The sequence below is a fragment of the Salvelinus alpinus genome, chromosome 4 (assembly GCF_045679555.1).
Source record: "Salvelinus alpinus chromosome 4, SLU_Salpinus.1, whole genome shotgun sequence".
In the NCBI taxonomy this organism is placed as follows: domain Eukaryota; kingdom Metazoa; phylum Chordata; class Actinopteri; order Salmoniformes; family Salmonidae; genus Salvelinus; species Salvelinus alpinus.
In genome coordinates this window covers 6,382,279-6,400,571 of record NC_092089.1, presented here as the reverse complement: position 1 = coordinate 6,400,571, position 18,293 = coordinate 6,382,279, and the positions used below count along the sequence as shown (strand labels likewise).

General features: G+C 44.2%; 1 protein-coding gene across 2 annotated transcripts in view; it reads left to right on the top strand.

Moving 5' to 3' along the window:
- Positions 1-249: 249 nt before the first annotated feature.
- Positions 250-18,293, top strand: part of LOC139572808 (microtubule cross-linking factor 3-like) — a 29,321-nt gene continuing 11,277 nt past the window's right edge. Inside the window, exons 1-6 of one of the 2 annotated variants that reach the window (XM_071395590.1) lie at positions 250-414; positions 1,159-2,069; positions 3,405-3,629; positions 15,701-15,859; positions 17,192-17,260; positions 17,365-17,681. In XM_071395590.1, coding sequence (XP_071251691.1) covers positions 1,257-2,069; positions 3,405-3,629; positions 15,701-15,859; positions 17,192-17,260; positions 17,365-17,681 — 1,583 coding nt within the window. In that variant the 5' untranslated portion in view covers positions 250-414; positions 1,159-1,256. The remainder of the gene's footprint in view (positions 415-1,158; positions 2,070-3,404; positions 3,630-15,700; positions 15,860-17,191; positions 17,261-17,364; positions 17,682-18,293) is intronic. The other variant, XM_071395587.1, reaches the window with a different exon arrangement.

The window sequence follows — 18,293 nt, the reverse complement described above, 5'->3', positions numbered from 1 at the left end:
TTAACAAACCATACAACTGGTTGTAGACAGGAACCACGTATTCAAGGAGGGATACCCCCTGTGTATCCACCATCAAAGCCTCTGGTATGATTCTCTCTCTCTCTCTCTCTCTCTCTCTCTGACAATCTTTAAACCAATAAGGTAGTTTAGAGGCATTATCACAAATTATGGTGCCATAAATCTTCACGTCCTCATTCAGTGAATGTATTATTTGTGTAAATCATGAGTCCTGCCAGGTGCCAACTAAGCACTTCCAACTTCATCTTCCGGTGTGTCTCTTTCTTGCGCCCCTCCCTGAGGTGACGTAATGTAAATGTATATTGAAACAGTTTCATTGGTGGTTGGGCCGTGCGCTCAGAGATTCAGAGGAGGGGAATTCTCCTCCTCCCCATCACTGTCGCCGGGATACTGCTGGTAAGATGCCCTTTAAATGATATTCATTGTTTTCATTGGTTAAGAATAACTCTATTTGTAGGATTAACATCAATATATTTAGTGCTTAGAGAGGACAAAGGGTTTTTAATTGTGTCAATCAGTTTGAATCTTTATAATTGTTAGATCCCAGTGTTTGTGGTTTCCGTCGGAAACTAACCTCTAATTAGACTACACACGAGGATGACCGTCGAATTCCAGACGGTATTCAACTATTGAGTGTACTACAGCGCGAGCATCGTGTAGATTGACCCTTTTTTCTGTCACTCGGTTCTTTTATTTGCGGGTTTATCCGTTCCACCAGGTTGACTAATGTCTCATCGGTTTTATCCGTTCCATCCGGTTGAGTGAAGTCTCATCGAACGTGTCGGACGGCAGTGGTGGAATGACTGCCACGAGCCTGACAGATATTCAAAACACTTATCCTCGAGCCTTGTCTCGACGATGTTTACTTCTAGAGGTCAGGGCTCCGGAGAATCCTGTCTTTAAACGAATGAGAGAGAGAGAGAGAGAGAGTGTTGTTATGAAGGTGTCCTTTACATAAATATTCATTTCAGATATGCTCTATATTTAAACACCTCTCAAAATAGAATGTCCTCTCGTTTAGCCTACTTGGGTCTACTTTCAAGAAACGCATGAAAGCAAATCCCCTCGGCTTTCTCGGGCTTCTTTTTCTTTTTGCATTTGTACTTAAAATAACGACGTGTTCACTGGATTATTTTTCAGCCAGACGAAAGACAGCGCAGCGAGGGACTGTCTGGGTGATGTGATGTGGATGTAAACTAAGCTGTTGAACTGAACGTCCATCCTCTCTATATGACACCATGAACCCTGCCTCGGGCGGCGCTGCCGACTCCCGCAGCCAGCTAGACAATAGCAACAGAAAGCCGCAGCAGCAGCAACAGCGCGCTTCCTCCCCGGCTGGCGGCAAAGACATTGGATCTAAAGAGACACCGAAAAGCAGCACTCCGTCAAAGAGCATCACGTCAAAGCAGTGCGGAGGAGGGAGAGGCGGCCGCGGTAGCTCCCCGGTCTCCACGGCAACCAGCAAAGACAGACTGTCTTCTTCTTCTTCTTCCAAAGGCGCGGCAAGCGTCCAATCCGCTGGTGCTGAAATCCATACGTTGACCAGGGCGGCGGCGGCGGCTGGGAGCGGCAGAGGAGCGGCAGAGGAGCGCAGTAGTCAGTCTGAAGACTCGCGTTGTACTGATATATCGTGTTTAAAGGGGGATACAACACGGGTTGTTTCTGATCAGCCTTGTTCATCCAAATCTCCTAAATTGAAGAACAATAACCCGAGAAGAGGGGGAGGAGAAGGCGAGGCTAGCAGCACAGCTACCGGCAACAAAAAGAGCTCCGGCAAGAGCAGTGTGGGCTGCGGCCCTGGCTTCTGGAGAGAGGGATGTTTGCAGTCTGAGCTGATCCAGTTTCACCTGAATAAAAGCTTAAAGAAAGGAGGAGGAGGAGGAAAGATGAAGACGAAGACACCGTCTCCCCCGGAGCCGGTCACAGAAACGGCGGAACCAGAGGATCTCTCCCCTGAGGCCATCGTTAACGAGCCCGAGCCGGTACCTGAGCCCGACCAGCTATTTCAGGAGGAGATAGAGAAACTAGAGGATGAAAATGATGAGCTAAAGGTATGTCTATATGTCTACCACTGTCACGTCTGTATGGGTTTAAATAACAGCATGTTTTAGCAGCCTATGCTTTATACAGAAAGTAAATGAGGATGGCTGGTTGTGGGGGGGGGGGGGGGTTCCAGAGAGGGGCTATGCCCCTGTCCATAATTTGGAGAAATTTGCATAAAAAAAAAAAAAGGAAACAGCTTTTTCCGGCAATCTAGAGCCATAATCATTATGCGTAATTACATGTCCAAAATATGTATTTTGTTCTGCATATCTAAGCATTTTGAGATGTCTGTATCCTCCTGACTGGTGGTTCTATTTTCAAAGAAACTAAATATGATTTTCTGCATCTCTGCTCAAATCTTGGTAGAAAGATTGAAAGGAATATGAGTCTTATTCAGTACATTTAGTTATTGCCTGATTTTCTAAAGTCGACCAACCTTGCCAGCAGGCATGCCAGCTAAGATAGTTAGACAAGCTAGCTACTCTAACTTGATAGCCTGAAAATGGCTCCTTGGTAGCTAGTTATGAGGTTGGGAGATTGGCAACCTATCTGGGCTAGCTAAAGACAACTTCATAAAATTGCTTCATAAAAGTTGCAAGTATTATTACAGAGAAACAACGAACAAAAAATATGTATCATTTTTTTAATATACTTAAATATATAATTTAAATCTGAGGGGCACGTGCCCCTGTGCCCATGTGCCCCTATGCCCCTGTGCCCCTATGCCCCTATGCCCCTGTGCCCCTGTGCCCCTGTGCCCCTGTGCCCCTATGCCCCTGTGCCCCTATGCCCCTATGCCCCTGTGCCCCTGTGCCCCTGTACCCCTGTGCCCCTGTGCCCCTGTGCCCCTATGCCCCTATGCCCCTGTGCCCCTATGCCCCTGTGCCCCTATGCCCCTGTGCCCCTGTGCCTCTGTGCCCCTATGCCTCTGTGCCCCTATGCCTCTGTGCCCCTATGCCCCTGTGCCCCTATGCCCCTGTGCCCCTATGCCCCTGTGCCCCTGTGCCCCTATGCCCCTGTGCCTCTGTGCCCCTATGCCTCTGTGCCCCTATGCCTCTGTGCCCCTGTGCCCCTGTGCCCCTATGCCCCTGTGCCCCTATGCCCCTGTGCCCCTGTGCCCCTGTGCCCCTATGCCCCTATGCCCTTGTACCCCTGTGCCCCTGTGCCCCTGTGCCCCTATGCCCCTATGCCCTTGTACCCCTGTGCCCCTATGCCCCTGTACCCCTGTGCCTCTGTGCCCCTATGGGCATGACACCTTTGCTGTTGCATCTATAATGTTTTTATTAATGCCTCTAATTGCTGTGTCCCTCTCCATCTTTCTCTCTCTCATTCGTTCCCATTAGACGGAGATAGAGGAGATGAGAGCGGAGATGGACGAGATGAGAGACACGTTCTATGAAGAGGACGCCTGCCAGCTGCAGGACATGCGTCGCGAGCTGGAGCGAGCCAATAAGAACTGCCGAATTCTCCAGTACCGTCTGAGGAAGGCGGAGAGGAAGAGGATGAGGTTTGCTCAGACCGGAGAGGTAGACGGAGAGCTACTGAGAGCCCTGGAGCAGGACTTGAAGGTAAGGCGCTGTCTAGACTCTAGGATAACTATTTTCGGCTCGGGTTAAAAACCTCTTAATTAAGGATCCGTGCCGTTTAAAAAAAATTCGCCTAAAATTACATACTCAAATCTAACTTCCTGTAGCTCAGGACCTGAAGCAAGGATATGCATATTATTGATACCGTTTGAAAGGAAACACTTTGAAGTTTGTGGAAATGTGAAATGAATGTAGGAAAATATAACACATTAGATCTGGTAAAAGATATTACAAAGAAAAAAACAACAGTTTTTTTGTATTTTTTTGTACCATCCTCTTTGAAATATAAGAGAAAGGCCATAATGTATTATTCCAGCACAGGCGCAATTTAGATTTTGGCCACTAGATGGCAGCAGTGGATGTGTAAAGTTTTACACTGATCCAATGAACCATTGCATTTCAGTGAGGGGCCAAGCCTCGAGACACCCACAACTTGTTTATTCATTCAAACCAAGCCCGTTTGCACCAACGCCAGCAAGTGCGCCGATAATTGTGATAGTGAAAATAGCAGAAATATTTCTGACACACCAATGAACCTATAGCACTACTGCCTGCACTTAGATTTACCAATGTGTTAGGTTTGTTAAAATACCTGAAGTTGTCTAGACTCTATATGTCATAAGGTAATGTTGTCTAGAGTCTATATGTCATAGGGGAACCTGAAGGTAATGTTGTCTAGACTATATGTTATAGGGTGTGACCTGCCGGTAATGTTGTCTAGACTCTATATGTCATAGGGTAATGTTGTCTAGACTCTATATGGCATAGGTTGTGACCTGAAGGTAATGTTGTCTAGACTCTATATGTCATAGGGTAATGTTGTCTAGACTCTATATGGCATAGGTTGTGACCTGAAGGTAATGTTGTCTAGACTCTATATGGCATAGGGTAATGTTGCCTGGACTCGATATGTCGTAAGGTAATGTTGTCTAGAATCTATATGTCATAGGTTGTGACCTGAAGGTAATGTTGTCTAGACTCTATATGTCATAGGGTAATGTTGTCTAGACTCTATATGTCATAGGGTAATGTTGTCTAGACTCTATATGTCATAGGGTGTGACCTGAAGGTAATGTTGTCTAGACTCTATATGTCATAGGGTAATGTTGTCTAGACTCTATATGGCATAGGGTAATGTTGTCTAGACTCTATATGTCATAAGGTAATGTTGTCTAGACTCTATATGTCATAGGTTGTGGCCTGAAGGTAATGTTGACTAGACTCTATATGTCATAGGGGAACCTGAAGGTAATGTTGTCTAGACTATATGTTATAGGGTGTGACCTGCCGGTAATGTTGTCTAGACTCTATATGTCATAGGGTAATGTTGTCTAGACTCTATATGGCATAGGGTAATGTTGCCTGGACTCGATATGTCGTAAGGTAATGTTGTCTAGAATCTATATGTCATAGGTTGTGACCTGAAGGTAATGTTGTCTAGACTCTATATGTCATAGGGTAATGTTGTCTAGACTCTATATGTCATAGGGTAATGTTGTCTAGACTCTATATGTCATAGGGTGTGACCTGAAGGTAATGTTGTCTAGACTCTATATGTCATAGGGTAATATTGTCTAGACTCTATATGGCATAGGGTAATGTTGTCTAGAGTCTATATGTCATAAGGTAATGTTGTCTAGACTCTATATGTCATAGGTTGTGGCCTGAAGGTAATGTTGACTAGACTCTATATGTCATAGGGGAACCTGAAGGTAATGTTGTCTAGACTATATGTTATAGGGTGTGACCTGCCGGTAATGTTGTCTAGACTCTATATGTCATAGGGTAATGTTGTCTAGACTCTATATGGCATAGGGTAATGTTGCCTGGACTCGATATGTCGTAAGGTAATGTTGTCTAGAATCTATATGTCATAGGTTGTGACCTGAAGGTAATGTTGTCTAGACTCTATATGTCATAGGGTAATGTTGTCTAGACTCTATATGTCATAGGGTAATGTTGTCTAGACTCTATATGTCATAGGGTGTGACCTGAAGGTAATGTTGTCTAGACTCTATATGTCATAGGGTAATGTTGTCTAGACTCTATATGGCATAGGGTAATGTTGTCTAGACTCTATATGTCATAAGGTAATGTTGTCTAGACTCTATATGTCATAGGTTGTGGCCTGAAGGTAATGTTGACTAGACTCTATATGTCATAGGGTGTGACCTGAAGGTAATGTTGTCTAGACTCTATATGTCATAGGGTAATGTTGTCTAGACTCTATATGTCATAGGGTAATGTTGTCTAGACTCTATATGTCATAGGTTGTGGCCTGAAGGTAATGTTGTCTAGACTCTATATGTCATAGGGTAATGTTGTCTAGACTCTATATGTCATAAGGTAATGTTGTCTAGACTCTATATGTCATAGAGTGTGACCTGAAGGTAATGTTGTCTAGACTCCATATGTCATAAGGTAATGTTGTCTAGACTCTATATGTCATAGGGTGTGACCTGAAGGTAATGTTGTCTAGACTCTATATGTCATAGGTTGTGACCTGAAGGTAATGTTGTCTAGACTCTACATGTCATAGGTTGTGACCTGAAGGTAATGTTGTCTAGACTCTATATGCCATAGGGTAATGTGGTCTAGACTCTATATGTCATAGGGTGTGACCTGAAGGTAATGTTGACTAGACTCTATATGGCATAGGGTGTGACCTGAAGGTAATGTTGTCTAGACTCTATATGTCATAAGGTAATGTTGTCTAGACTCTATATGTCATAGGGTGGGACCTGAAGGTAATGTTGTATAGACTCTATATGGCATAGGGTAATGTTGTCTAGACTCTATATGTCATAGGGTAATGTTGTCTAGACTCTATATGTCATAGGGTAATGTTGTCTATACTCTATATGTCATAGGGTGTGACCTGAAGGTAATGTTGTCTAGACTCTATATGTCATAGGGTTTGACCTGGAGGTAATGTTGTCTAGACTCTATATGTCATAGGGTGTGACCTGAAGGTAATGTTGTCTAGACTCTATATGTGATAGGGTTTGACCTGCAGGTAATGTTGTCTAGACTCTATATGTCATAGGGTAATGTTGTCTAGACTCTATATGTCATAGGGTAATGTTGTCTAGACTCTATATGGCATAGGGTAATGTTCTCTAGACTCTATATGTCATAAGGTAATGTTGTCTAGACTCTATATGTCATAGGTTGTGGCCTGAAGGTAATGTTGACTAGACTCTATATGTCATAGGGGAACCTGAAGGTAATGTTGTCTAGACTATATGTTATAGGGTGTGACCTGCCGGTAATGTTGTCTAGACTCTATATGTCATAGGGTAATGTTGTCTAGACTCTATATGGCATAGGGTAATGTTGCCTGGACTCGATATGTCGTAAGGTAATGTTGTCTAGAATCTATATGTCATAGGTTGTGACCTGAAGGTAATGTTGTCTAGACTCTATATGTCATAGGGTAATGTTGTCTAGACTCTATATGTCATAGGGTAATGTTGTCTAGACTCTATATGTCATAGGGTGTGACCTGAAGGTAATGTTGTCTAGACTCTATATGTCATAGGGTAATATTGTCTAGACTCTATATGGCATATGGTAATGTTGTCTAGAGTCTATATGTCATAAGGTAATGTTGTCTAGACTCTATATGTCATAGGTTGTGGCCTGAAGGTAATGTTGACTAGACTCTATATGTCATAGGGGAACCTGAAGGTAATGTTGTCTAGACTATATGTTATAGGGTGTGACCTGCCGGTAATGTTGTCTAGACTCTATATGTCATAGGGTAATGTTGTCTAGACTCTATATGGCATAGGGTAATGTTGCCTGGACTCGATATGTCGTAAGGTAATGTTGTCTAGAATCTATATGTCATAGGTTGTGACCTGAAGGTAATGTTGTCTAGACTCTATATGTCATAGGGTAATGTTGTCTAGACTCTATATGTCATAGGGTAATGTTGTCTAGACTCTATATGTCATAGGGTGTGACCTGAAGGTAATGTTGTCTAGACTCTATATGTCATAGGGTAATGTTGTCTAGACTCTATATGGCATAGGGTAATGTTGTCTAGACTCTATATGTCATAAGGTAATGTTGTCTAGACTCTATATGTCATAGGTTGTGGCCTGAAGGTAATGTTGACTAGACTCTATATGTCATAGGGTGTGACCTGAAGGTAATGTTGTCTAGACTCTATATGTCATAGGGTAATGTTGTCTAGACTCTATATGTCATAGGGTAATGTTGTCTAGACTCTATATGTCATAGGTTGTGGCCTGAAGGTAATGTTGTCTAGACTCTATATGTCATAGGGTACTGTTGTCTAGACTCTATATGTCATAAGGTAATGTTGTCTAGACTCTATATGTCATAGAGTGTGACCTGAAGGTAATGTTGTCTAGACTCCATATGTCATAAGGTAATGTTGTCTAGACTCTATATGTCATAGGGTGTGACCTGAAGGTAATGTTGTCTAGACTCTATATGTCATAGGTTGTGACCTGAAGGTAATGTTGTCTAGACTCTACATGTCATAGGTTGTGACCTGAAGGTAATGTTGTCTAGACTCTATATGCCATAGGGTAATGTGGTCTAGACTCTATATGTCATAGGGTGTGACCTGAAGGTAATGTTGTCTAGACTCTATATGGCATAGGGTGTGACCTGAAGGTAATGTTGTCTAGACTCTATATGTCATAAGGTAATGTTGTCTAGACTCTATATGTCATAGGGTGGGACCTGAAGGTAATGTTGTCTAGACTCTATATGGCATAGGGTAATGTTGTCTAGACTCTATATGTCATAGGGTAATGTTGTCTAGACTCTATATGTCATAGGGTAATGTTGTCTATACTCTATATGTCATAGGGTGTGACCTGAAGGTAATGTTGTCTAGACTCTATATGTCATAGGGTTTGACCTGGAGGTAATGTTGTCTAGACTCTATATGTCATAGGGTGTGACCTGAAGGTAATGTTGTCTAGACTCTATATGTGATAGGGTTTGACCTGCAGGTAATGTTGTCTAGACTCTATATGGCATAGGGTAATGTTGTCTAGACTCTATATGTCATAGGGTAATGGTGTCTAGACTCTATATGTCATAGGGTTTGACCTGAAGGTAATGTTGTCTAGACTCTATATGTCATAGGGTGTGACCTGAAGGTAATGTTGTCGAGACTCTATATGTCATAGGGTGTGACCTGAAGGTAATGTTGTCTGGACTCTATATGTCATAGGGTAATGTTGCCTGGACTCTATATGTTATAGGTTGTGACCTGAAAGTAATGTTGTCTAGACTCTATATGTCATAGGGTAATGTTCTCTAGACTCTATATGGCATAGGGTAATGTTGCCTGGACTCGATATGGCATAAGGTAATGTTGTCTAGAATCTATATGTCATAGGTTGTGACCTGAAGGTAATGTTGTCTAGACTCTATATGTCATAGGGTAATGTTGTCTAGACTCTATATGTCATAGGGTAATGTTGTCTAGACTCTATATGTCATAGGGTGTGACCTGAAGGTAATGCTGTCTAGACTCTATATGTCATAGGGTAATGTTGTCTAGACTCTATATGGCATAGGGTAATGTTGTCTAGACTCTATATGTCATAAGGTAATGTTGTCTAGACTCTATATGTCATAGGTTGTGGCCTGAATGTAATGTTGACTAGACTCTATATGTCATAGGGTGTGACCTGAAGGTAATGTTGTCTATACTCTATATGTCATAGGGTAATGTTGTCTAGACTCTATATGTCATAGGGTAATGTTGTCTAGACTCTATATGGCATAGGTTGTGGCCTGAAGGTAATGCTGTCTAGACTCTATATGTCATAGGGTAATGTTGTCTAGACTCTATATGTCATAAGGTAATGTTGTCTAGACTCTATATGTCATAGAGTGTGACCTGAAGGTAATGTTGTCTAGACTCCATATGTCATAAGGTAATGTTGTCTAGACTCTATATGTCATAGGGTGTGAACTGAAGGTAATGTTGTCTAGACTCTATATGTCATAGGTTGTGACCTGAAGGTAATGTTGTCTAGACTCTACATGTCATAGGTTGTGACCTGAAGGTAATGTTGTCTAGACTCTATATGTCATAGGGTAATGTGGTCTAGACTCTATATGTCATAGGGTGTGACCTGAAGGTAATGTTGTCTAGACTCTATATGTCATAGGGTGTGACCTGAAGGTAATGTTGTCTAGACTCTATATGTCATAAGGTAATGTTGTCTAGACTCTATATGTCATAGGGTGGGACCTGAAGGTAATGTTGTCTAGACTCTATATGGCATAGGGTAATGTTGTCTAGACTCTATATGTCATAGGGTAATATTGTCTAGACTCTATATGTCATAGGGTAATGTTGTCTAGACTCTATATGTCATAGGGTAATGTTGTCTAGACTCTATATGTCATAGGGTGTGACCTGAAGGTAATGTTGTCTAGACTCTATATGTCATAGGGTTTGACCTGGAGGTAATGTTGTCTAGACTCTATATGTCATAGGGTTTGACCTGAAGGTAATGTTGTCTAGACTCTATATGTCATAGGGTGTGACCTGAAGGTAATGTTGTCTAGACTCTATATGTCATAGGGTAATGTTGTCTAGACTCTATATGTCATAGGGTAATGTTGTCTAGACTCTATATGTCATAGAGTGGGACCTGAAGGTAATGTTATCTAGACTCTATATGTCATAGAGTAATGTTATCTAGACTCTATATGTCATAGGGTAATGTTGTCTAGACTCTATATGTCATAGGGTGTGACCTGAAGGTAATGTTATCTAGACTCTATATGTCATAGAGTAATGTTGTCTAGACTCTATATGTCATAGGGTGTGACCTGAAGGTAATGTTATCTAGACGCTATATGTCATAGAGTAATGTTGTCTAGACTCTATATGTCATAGGGTAATGTTGTCTAGACTCTATATGTCATAGGGTAATGTTGTCTAGACTCTATATGTCATAGGGTAATGTTGTCTAGAGTCTATATGTCATAGGGTGTGACCTGAAGGTAATGCTATCTAGACTCTATATGTCATAGGGTAATGTTGTCTAGAGTCTATATGTCATAGGGTGTGACCTGAAGGTAATGTTGTCTAGACTCTATATGTCATAGGGTGTGACCTGAAGGTAATGTTGTCTAGAGTCTATATGGCATAGGGTGTGACCTGAAGGTAATGTTGTCTAGACTCTATATGGCATAGGGTAATGTTGTCTAGACTCTATATGTCATAGGGTAATGTTGTCTAGACTCTATATGTCATAGGGTAATGTTGTCTAGACTCTATATGTCATAGGGTTTGACCTGAAGGTAATGTTGTCTAGACTCTATATGTCATAGGGTCATGTTGTCTAGACTCTACATGTCATATGGTTTGACCTGAAGGTAATGTTGTCTAGACTCTATATGGCATAGGGTAATGTTGTCTAGACTCTATATGTCATAAGGTAATGTTGTCTAGACTCTATATGTCATAGGGTAATGTTCTCTAGACTCTATATGGCATAGGGTAATGTTGCCTGGACTCGATATGTCATAAGGTAATGTTGTCTAGAATCTATATGTCATAGGTTGTGACCTGAAGGTAATGTTGTCTAGACTCTATATGTCATAGGGTAATGTTGTCTAGACTCTATATGTCATAGGGTAATGTTGTCTAGACTCTATATGTCATAGGGTGTGACCTGAAGGTAATGCTGTCTAGACTCTATATGTCATAGGGTAATGTTGTCTAGACTCTATATGGCATAGGGTAATGTTGTCTAGACTCTATATGTCATAAGGTAATGTTGTCTAGACTCTATATGTCATAGGTTGTGGCCTGAATGTAATGTTGACTAGACTATATATGTCATAGGGTGTGACCTGAAGGTAATGTTGTCTATACTCTATATGTCATAGGGTAATGTTGTCTAGACTCTATATGTCATAGGGTAATGGTGTCTAGACTCTATATGTCATAGGTTGTGGCCTGAAGGTAATGCTGTCTAGACTCTATATGTCATAGGGTAATGTTGTCTAGACTCTATATGTCATAAGGTAATGTTGTCTAGACTCTATATGTCATAGAGTGTGACCTGAAGGTAATGTTGTCTAGACTCTATATGTCATAGGGTGTGAACTGAAGGTAATGTTGTCTAGACTCTATATGTCATAGGTTGTGACCTGAAGGTAATGTTGTCTAGACTCTACATGTCATAGGTTGTGACCTGAAGGTAATGTTGTCTAGACTCTATATGTCATAGGGTAATGTGGTCTAGACTCTATATGTCATAGGGTGTGACCTGAAGGTAATGTTGTCTAGACTCTATATGTCATAGGGTGTGACCTGAAGGTAATGTTGTCTAGACTCTATATGTCATAAGGTAATGTTGTCTAGACTCTATATGTCATAGGGTGGGACCTGAAGGTAATGTTGTCTAGACTCTATATGGCATAGGGTAATGTTGTCTAGACTCTATATGTCATAGGGTAATATTGTCTAGACTCTATATGTCATAGGGTAATGTTGTCTAGACTCTATATGTCATAGGGTAATGTTGTCTAGACTCTATATGTCATAGGGTGTGACCTGAAGGTAATGTTGTCTAGACTCTATATGTCATAGGGTTTGACCTGGAGGTAATGTTGTCTAGACTCTATATGTCATAGGGTGTGACCTGAAGGTAATGTTGTCTAGACTCTATATGTCATAGGGTTTGACCTGCAGGTAATGTTGTCTAGACTCTATATGTCATAGGGTAATGTTGTCTAGACTCTATATGTCATAGGGTAATGTTGCCTAGACTCTATATGTCATAGGGTTTGACCTGAAGGTAATGTTGTCTAGACTCTATATGTCATAGGGTGTGACCTGAAGGTAATGTTGTCTAGACTCTATATGTCATAGGGTAATGTTGTCTAGACTCTATATGTCATAGGGTAATGTTGTCTAGACTCTATATGTCATAGAGTGGGACCTGAAGGTAATGTTATCTAGACTCTATATGTCATAGAGTAATGTTATCTAGACTCTATATGTCATAGGGTAATGTTGTCTAGACTCTATATGTCATAGGGTGTGACCTGAAGGTAATGTTATCTAGACTCTATATGTCATAGAGTAATGTTGTCTAGACTCTATATGTCATAGGGTGTGACCTGAAGGTAATGTTATCTAGACTCTATATGTCATAGAGTAATGTTGTCTAGACTCTATATGTCATAGGGTAATGTTGTCTAGACTCTATATGTCATAGGGTAATGTTGTCTAGACTCTATATGTCATAGGGTAATGTTGTCTAGAGTCTATATGTCATAGGGTGTGACCTGAAGGTAATGCTATCTAGACTCTATATGTCATAGGGTAATGTTGTCTAGAGTCTATATGTCATAGGGTGTGACCTGAAGGTAATGTTGTCTAGACTCTATATGTCATAGGGTGTGACCTGAAGGTAATGTTGTCTAGAGTCTATATGGCATAGGGTGTGACCTGAAGGTAATGTTGTCTAGACTCTATATGGCATAGGGTAATGTTGTCTAGACTCTATATGTCATAGGGTAATGTTGTCTAGACTCTATATGTCATAGGGTAATGTTGTCTAGACTCTATATGTCATAGGGTTTGACCTGAAGGTAATGTTGTCTAGACTCTATATGTCATAGGGTAATGTTGTCTAGACTCTACATGTCATATGGTTTGACCTGAAGGTAATGTTGTCTAGACTCTATATGGCATAGGGTAATGTTGTCTAGACTCTATATGTCATAAGGTAATGTTGTCTAGACTCTATATGTCATAGGGTTTGACCTGAAGGTAATGTTGTCTAGACTCTATATGTCATAGGGTAATGTTGTCTAGACTCTATATGGCATAGGGTTTGACCTGAAGGTAATGTTGTCTAGACTCTATATGGCATAGGGTAATGTTGTCTAGACTCTATATGTCATAGGGTAATGTTGTCTAGTGTCTATATGTCATAGGGTAATGTTGTCTAGACTCTATATGTCATAGGGTAATGTTGTCTAGTGTCTATATGTCATAGGGTGTGACCTGAAGGTAATGTTGTCTAGACTCTATATGTCATAGAGTTTGACCTGAAGGTAATGTTGTCTAGACTCTATATGTCATAGGGTAATGTTGTCTAGTGTCTATATGTCATAGGGTAATGTTGTCTAGTGTCTATATGTCATAGGGTAATGTTGTCTAGACTCTATATGTCATAGGGTAATGTTGTCTAGTGTCTATATGTCATAGGGTTTCTGCAGCATTGAAGGTCTCCAACAACACAGTGGCCTCCATCATTCTTAAATGGAAGAAATTTAGAACCACCAAGACTCTTCCTAGAGCTGGCTGCCCGGCCAAACTGAGCAATCGGGAGGAAAGGGGCTTGGTCAGGGAGGTGACCAAGAACCAGATGGTCACTCTGACAGAGCTCAAGAGTTCCTCTGTGGAGATGGGAGAACCTTCCAGAAGGACAACAATCTCTGCAGCAGTCCACCAATCAGGCCTTTATAGTAGAGTGGCCAGACGGAAGCCACTCCTCAGTAAAAGGCACATGACAGCCCGCTTGGAGTTTGCCAAAAGGCACCTAATGACTCTCAGACTATGAGAAACAAGATTCTCTGGTCTGATGAAACTAAGATTGAACTCCTTGGCCTGAATGCCAAGCGTCACGTCTGGAGGAAACCTGGCATCATCCCTACGGTGAAGCATGGTGGTGGCAGCATCAAGCTGTGGGGATGTTTTTCAGCAGGCAGGAACTGGGAAACTAGTCAGGATGGAGGGAAAGATGAACAGAGCAAAGTACAGAGAGATCCTTGATGAAAACCTGCTCCAGAGCACTCAGGACCTCAGACTGGGGTGAAGGTTCACCTTCCAACAGGACGACAACCCTAAGCACACAGCCAAGACATCGCAGGAGTGGCCTCGGGACAAGTCTCTGAATGTCCTTGAGTGGCCCAGCCAGAGCCCGGACTTGAACCCGATCGAACATCTCTGGAGAGACCTGAAAATAACTGTGCAGCAACGCTCCCCATCCAACCTGTCAGAGCTTGAGAGGATCTGCAGAGAAGAATGGGAGAAACTCCTTAAATACAGCTGTGCCAAGCTTGTAGCATCATACCCAAGAAGACTCAAGGCTGTAATCGCTGCCAAAGGTGCTTCAACAAAGTACTGAGTAAATGGTCTGAATACTTATGTTAATGTTATATTTCTGGGTTTTTGAAAACTTGTTTTTGCTTTGTCATTGTGGGGTATTGTGTGTAGATTGATGAGGGGGAAAAACAATTTAATCCATTTTAGAATAAGGCTGTAATGTAACAAAATGTGTAAAAAGTCAAGGGGTCTGAATACTTTCAGAATGGACTGTAGACTAATAGACCATGGCCCATCTCTCTCCCCTCCCTCCCCCCTCCCTCCCTGTCTCTCTCCCCCTCCCTCCCTGTCCCCCTCCCCTCCCTCTCCCTCTCCCTCCCTGTCTGTCTCCCTCCCCTTCCCTCTCCCTCCCTGTCTCTCACCCTCCCCCTCTCCCCTTCCCTTTCCCCTTCCCTCTCCCCCTTCCTCCCTGTCTTTCTCCCTCTCCCATTCCCTCTCCCTCTCCCTCCCCCTCTCCCCTTCCCTTTCCCCTTCCCTCTCCCCCTCCCTGTCTCTCTCCCCCTCCCTCCCTGTCTTTCTCCCTCTCCCCTTCCTTCTCCCTCCCTGTCTCTCTCCCCCTCCCTCCCTGTCTTTCTCCCCCTCCCTCCCTGTCTTTCTCCCTCCCCCCTTCCTTCTCCCTCCCTGTCTCTCTCCCCCTCCCTCCCTGTCATTCTCCCCCTCCCTCCCTGTCTTTCTCCCTCTCCCCTTCCTTCTCCCTCCCTGTCTCTCTCCCCCTCCCTCCCTGTCTCTCTTCCCCTCCCTCCCTGTCTTTCTCCCTCTCCCCTTCCCTCTCCCTCCCTGTCTCTCTCCCTCTCCCTACCTGTCTCTCTCCCTCTCCCCTTCCCTTTCCCCTTCCCTCTCCCCCTCCCTCCCTCCCTGTATCTCTCCCTCTCCCTCCCTGTCTCTCTTCCCCTCCCTATCACTCCCCCCTAACTAGGTAGCGAAGGATGTATCAGTGCGTCTGCACCATGAGTTGGAGAACGTGGAGGAGAAAAGGACGAAGACGGAGGAGGAGAACGAGCAGCTAAGACAAAAGCTGATAGAGGTGGAGGTGACCAAGCAGGCCCTGCAAAACCAACTGGAGAAGGCCAAGGAGGTGAGGAGGGGGAGGGAAGGGGTGAGGTGGGGGGGACAGGGAGGGTTAGGGTTAGGTGGAGGTGACCAAGCAGGCCCTGCAAAACCAACTGGAGAAGGCCAAGGAGGTGATGAGGGGGAGGGAAGGGGTGAGGTGGGGGGGACAGGGAGGGTTAGGGTGGTGGGTTAGGGTTAGGTGGAGGTGACCAAGCAGGCCCTGCAAAACCAACTGGAGAAGGCCAAGGAGGTGAGGAGGGGGAGGGAGGGGTGAGGTGGGGGGGACAGGGAGGGTTAGGGTTAGGTGGAGGTGACCAAGCAGGCCCTGCAAAACCAACTGGAGAAGGCCAAGGAGGTGAGGAGGGGGAGGAAAGGGGTGAGGTGGGGGGGACAGGGAGGGTTAGGGTGGTGGGTTAGGGTTAGGTGGAGGTGACCAAGCAGGCCCTGCAAAACCAACTGGAGAAGGCCAGGGAGGTGAGGAGGGGGAGGAAAGGGGAAAGGTGGGGGGGACAGGGAGGGTTAGGGTTAGGTGGAGGTGACCAAGCAGGCCCTGCAAAACCAACTGGAGAAGGCCAAAGAGGTGATGGGGGGAGGGACAGGGAGGGTTAGGGTGGTGGGTTAGGGTTAGATGGAGGTGACCGAGCAGGCCCTGCAAAACCAGCTGGAGAAGGAGGTGATGAGGACACCTGCTGTCAGGGAGGGCAAGGTTCTGCAGTGTCATGTGACCGGCTGGATTCAAACCCAGGTCTCCTGCGTGCCACAACACTGTGTTAGCCTGCCGAGCTAAAGCCGAGACGTTAGCTCAGGGAGTTTTAACACAAGGGTCTGGTTACTCGTCACAAGCTTGTTAGTTAAGAGGTTCTAAGAGTCATGTTTTAATGATTGACAGTCTGTCTGTAAAGAACATTTAACTGTCCACAACAGATTCCACCAGTCATGTACAACAGTTAACAGGTCTATTATAATACAGGCCAGGTCTATTATAAAACTGGTCATGTCTACAGGCCAGGTCTACAGGCCAGGTATTAATATAATACAGGCCAGGTCTATTATAAAACTGGTCATGTCTACAGGCCAGGTCTACAGGCCAGGTATTAATATAATACAGGCCAGGTCTATTATAAAACTGGTCATGTCTACAGGCCAGGTCTACAGGCCAGGTATTAATATAATACAGGCCAGGTCTATTATAAAACTGGTCATGTCTACAGGCCAGGTCTACAGGCCAGGTATTAATATAATACAGGCCAGGTCTATTATAAAACTGGTCATGTCTACAGGCCAGGTATTAATATAATACAGGCCAGGTCTATTATAATACAGACTGGGCTGATGATGTCATCTTTATTCTCTGCAGCTGTCGCTGAAGAGGAGAGGAGGCAGGGATGTTCAGAAAGAGAAGAGGATTCCACAGACTCCAATAGAGGTACGGCACTATGTTCAACAATGTTTTTACATCATTGTTATTCGTCAAACTATAACGACGAGAGACAAGACCAAAACATATATATATTCTTCTTCTCTACTCAGGAGGACAACGAAGATCTAAAATGCCAGCTAGCCTTCATCAAGGAGGAAGCCGTTTTAATGAGGAAGAAGATGGCTAAAATTGACAAGGAGAAGGACCGGCTGGAACACGAGCTGCAGAAGTACCGCTCTTTCTACGGGGACGTGGACAGCCCTGGGCCCAAGGGAGAGGCTGGGGGACCAGCTACCACCAGGGAGTCAGAGCTGAAACTGAGACTGAGACTGGTGGAGGAGGAGGCCAACATCCTGGGGAGGAAGATCGTAGAGCTGGAGGTGGAGAATAGAGGACTGAAGGCTGAACTGGAGGACATGAGAGACAGGTAAGGGGAGAGAGGGAGGGAGGGAGGGAGGGAGGGAGGGAGGGAGGGAGGGAGGGAGGGAGGGAGGGAATAGAGGACTGAAGGCTGAACTGGAGGACATGAGAGACAGGTAGGTAGGTAGGTAGGTAGGGAGGGAGGGAGGGAGGGAGGGAGGGAGGGAGGGAGGGAGGGAGGGAGGGAGGTCGTAGAGCTGGAGGTGGAGAATAGAGGACTGAAGGCTGAACTGGAGGACATGAGAGGGAGGGAGGGAGGGAGGGAGGGAGGGAGGGAGGGAGGGAGGGAGGGAGGGAGGGAGGGAGGGAGGGAGGGAGGGAATAGAGGACTGAAGGCTGAACTGGAGGACATGAGAGACAGGTAGGTAGGGAGGGAGGGAGGGAGGGAGGGAGGGAGGGAGGGAGGGAGGGAGGGAGGGAGGGAGGGGTAGAGGTAGAGAATAGAGGACTGAGGCCTGAACTGGAGGAGAGAAGAGACAGATAGGCCCAATGGACCCCTAAACCCTAAACACTAAACCCTACGCCTTATAGACTGGATGTACTTGTGGAGATCTGACAGGATTTGACAGGTGTCAGCAATATGGTAGTAGCTCCACCCTGCTCTCTGTTAGGCTAAATA